Source organism: Setaria viridis, chromosome 9 (assembly GCF_005286985.2).
Source record: "Setaria viridis chromosome 9, Setaria_viridis_v4.0, whole genome shotgun sequence".
NCBI classification, from domain to species: domain Eukaryota; kingdom Viridiplantae; phylum Streptophyta; class Magnoliopsida; order Poales; family Poaceae; genus Setaria; species Setaria viridis.
The window spans coordinates 31,585,751-31,589,231 of NC_048271.2; the positions used below are offsets into that span (position 1 = coordinate 31,585,751).

The 3,481-nt window shown below is 55.0% G+C and overlaps 1 protein-coding gene across 1 annotated transcript; it reads right to left on the bottom strand.

Moving 5' to 3' along the window:
- Positions 1-292: 292 nt before the first annotated feature.
- Positions 293-2,533, bottom strand: LOC117836231 (thaumatin-like protein 1b). Its single transcript, XM_034715619.2, has 2 exons — positions 1,512-2,533; positions 293-904 (listed from the first exon to the last, which is right to left on the bottom strand). The coding sequence occupies exons 1-2, from the start codon at positions 2,288-2,290 to the stop codon at positions 730-732; spliced, it is 954 nt and encodes a 317-aa protein (XP_034571510.1). The 5' UTR covers positions 2,291-2,533; the 3' UTR covers positions 293-729.
- Between the last annotated feature and the right edge of the window lie 948 nt (positions 2,534-3,481).

Here is a 3,481-nt window from a genome sequence, read left to right on the forward strand (position 1 = left end):
TTGTGTCCATGCCACGATTAAGATATTATTTAGCTCGAACTCTGAAGCTAGCCAGATTTTTAACTTGTCAATATATGCACCCCTTTGCTCCGTTCCTGAATCCACCACTGGTTGTTATTCTGTTATTACTTCCGTGATCTTTACTTGTTTGTATGTCGCTGTCGCATATTATGTTTCCAATTCGTTAATTGCTCGCTCCTACCTAATAATTACTTTTCTTCCTTTCCTGTTGGCTCACGCTTATATGGATGGCTTCCCTGGTATAGTCGCTATCGCTTGTTGAGAAAAAATCTTGCCTTATAATTTCATTCCCTTTTCCTTTCCAATCAAATCAAGTGAATAATCACTTTCAAGTTACAACAAATCCATTCCGTTCCGTTGCATACAGGACAAAGAATAACGAAATTATCTGGCTGTCTCCGCCCAACAGATGGAAAAAAAAATCTAAAGCAAAAAGAATAATAATACTAACAGGAGAGAAGCTAGTCTACTTGTCCTACGCTACAATAAAATATTATACTGGAACTAGTCTCGTGTTCCGTCTGAGCCATGGAGCTGCATGCTAACTGCATGCTCACACTGTCTGACCCCGTCACGTTTTCTTCCGCCGCCGTCAAAAGCGAAAGCAGGGGCCCGCCCTCCAGCGACGGCGACCGGTCAACAGCGGGGCGCTGCTGGATGCGCGGCGGCTAATCCATCAACCTACCGCAGTAACGCCGGCTGCTGCGCTCAGAGGACGAGAGCCGAGACGGCGACGGCCGCGGTGACCGCGACGGCGACGAGAAGGTTCGCGGCGGCGGCGCTGCTGGGCTGCGCGTTGCCGCCGAAGAAGACCATGGTGGTGCCGTTGTTCATCTGCTGCGGCAGCCCGGCGGCCTGCGGGTTCTGCCCCGTCGACTTCACGCTGTTACGAGCAAAACAAATATCGGAGAGAAACGGTCAGCAGCAAGCAAAACAAGTATGGGAGTTGGTACTTCAGTTCTTGGTAGAGTACGGTGTATGGATAAAACATGCTCTAGATTGTCTTCGTTCTGGGCCGTGCCCATGTGTGGGGGCCCAAACGGCTAAACGGAGTATGTACAGCATCCTTGTCCTATGTCCACGTGGACAGCTGGACGCACGTGACTGCCTCCCCCTTCCCTTCCTAGCCGTTTTCTCACTAGCCGTTGGTAACTAGCCGGTTCCTCCTCGAAATGCCTCAACTACCCCTCCCTCCCTCCCCACGTCAGTTGTCAGTAGTCACTCAGCAGTAACTGGTACCTAAATCCGGTCATGAAGTACTAACAGAATGGTTAAATGAAAGAATCAAGTCAAACATGCCACTTCTTTTGCATTGAATCTCGTCCGATACTTTGAGGGGATTTTATTTTATTTTTACGTCAGTCATTTTTAACTGGGAATGAAGGATCACATTCCATTTCTTACTCCAGACCGAGTACTCATTCTTTACTTGGTGTGAAATGTAAAATTAGTACTAAAATTAACTTGGTAGTAGTATCGTTGGTTCCTACCTGGTGGGTACGCCGGGGCAGAAGGTGACGGTGTAGTCTGTGCTGCCGGCGGCGCAGGTGAAGGTGGAGGTGGCGTCGTCGTAGGCGTAGCTGTATGCGCGCGGGCACGCAGCCTTGAAGAACTGGGAGTAGGCCGAGGGCCGGCACGCGCTGGGGCTCCCGTACGCGCCGCTGCAGCAGTACTGCGCGTCCCCGAATGCGTCGCAGGCGCTCCGGCACGCCACCGGCCCGTCCGCCGCGGCGTCCACCCGCAGGCCCGCCGGGCACGCGGCGTTCAGCTCCGCGGCGCACCCCGTCGCCGCGCACTTGCCGGAGGAGGAGCCACCGCCGCCGGAGGAGGAGGAGGCCGTTGGCGTGACGACCATGGGTAGGTTGTAGCCGTCGACGAGGCTGACGTCGAAGAAGTCGAGACCGCCGCTGCCGTCGAGCGTGAACTCGGCGAGCGTGGCCGGCGTGGCGGCGCCGCCGCCGTTGCACTGCACGTCCCCCGACCCGCAGTCCCCCGTGGCGCAGGCGAAGCGGCCACTGGCGGCGTTGGCGGCGCAGAGCGTGCGGCCCCAGAGGCGGCCCGACCACCCCGCCGGCGCCGCCACGGCGCGGGACTCCCCCGGCGCGAGCGCGAACCCCGTGGTGGGCAGCGGGCCCGACCCCGCGCTTGACAGCAGCCCCGGCCACACCGTGTACCCGCAGCCGTTGGCGATCGTGAATGTGGCCGACCGCGCGCCGTGGATGAGCACGAGCGCGGCGGCGAACGCCAGCAGCCAGGAATGCGCCGCCATTGAATTTGCCCCGTGGCTCTCGGAATCGGACGGGACGGTGCGTGCGTACGTGTGTGTTTGCCGGCTGGAGTTGGTGCTCGTGGAGGATGATCTGATGGTATTGCGCAACGGCTATGACGAAGTATTTATAGGAAGGTTGTGAAGCGGAGGGGAAGCGGGATGGCGACAGGGGAAACGCAGCTGAAGCAGAGGAGGAGAGAGAAGCAACGCACGCAGCGCAGGCAAGCCGCTGCTCGCTCAGCGGCTGCGGCGGAGCAGAGTGCGAGCGTGCGTTGTAGCTTACGTGGCGATGGCGGTGGAAGAAACCTACTGAAACTCCAAGTCCGCATCCCTTTTCTCCCCCCGCTTCGTAGCTGCCGATGTGGCGCGTTGACTAGTCTTTATCTACTTCTCCTAGCACCGAGTAAATAAATAAAAGGTTCAACAAGAGAAGCCGGAATTCTTGGCAAAGCGGTCAAAGCTAAATTCGGCGGGAATTTACCGTGGCTCTCCCTCCACGCCTGCACTTAAACAGCTCCTGGTTACGTTACTTGCTAGTAATTGACCATTTATTTTTTTCACTATGAGCTGTGCCTGAATTTTATTACTCCATAAAGCAACGAAATTATAGAGTTTTGAGTTCGACCACCAGGATTTAGAAACCTACTTAGAAACTCCAGGAAGAGCAGCACAGAGGGCCTTCCCCCGGAGATACAAGAGATTATCTAGAGGCATTAAAGAAGATGTTCCCATAGCCTAACAACATAAAAGTAAACGGTAATGCTAGGTCATGCTATGTAACGGCCGTCCGGAGCTAGAAACAAATCGGACGCGCACGTGGTACCACATCCTCCACAAATTTCCACCGCATATTTCTATCCACTCATTGCTCCCACCACACATCTATCTACTACTGCCCCAAACATACCTATGTACTACTGCTGTCCCTTCTCTCATGCCTTATCTCTTCTCCAAACATGCAACAATACTCTACCACCAAACCACCATGGTCGCCGTCTGTTGACCTACGTGCTGCTCTTGCTTCAACGTCGGCAGCCACGCACAGTGTTGTTCCTGCTTCTCACGCAGCAGCACCAGCCATCGCGCAAGAGTGCTGCCGCTTCAATCCCGTTCCGCGCTCACTGTCGTGCACACCTGATGCTCTTTGCTCCCTTTGTTTGTCAACCATGGATGAGCTCCTCCTCTTCCACA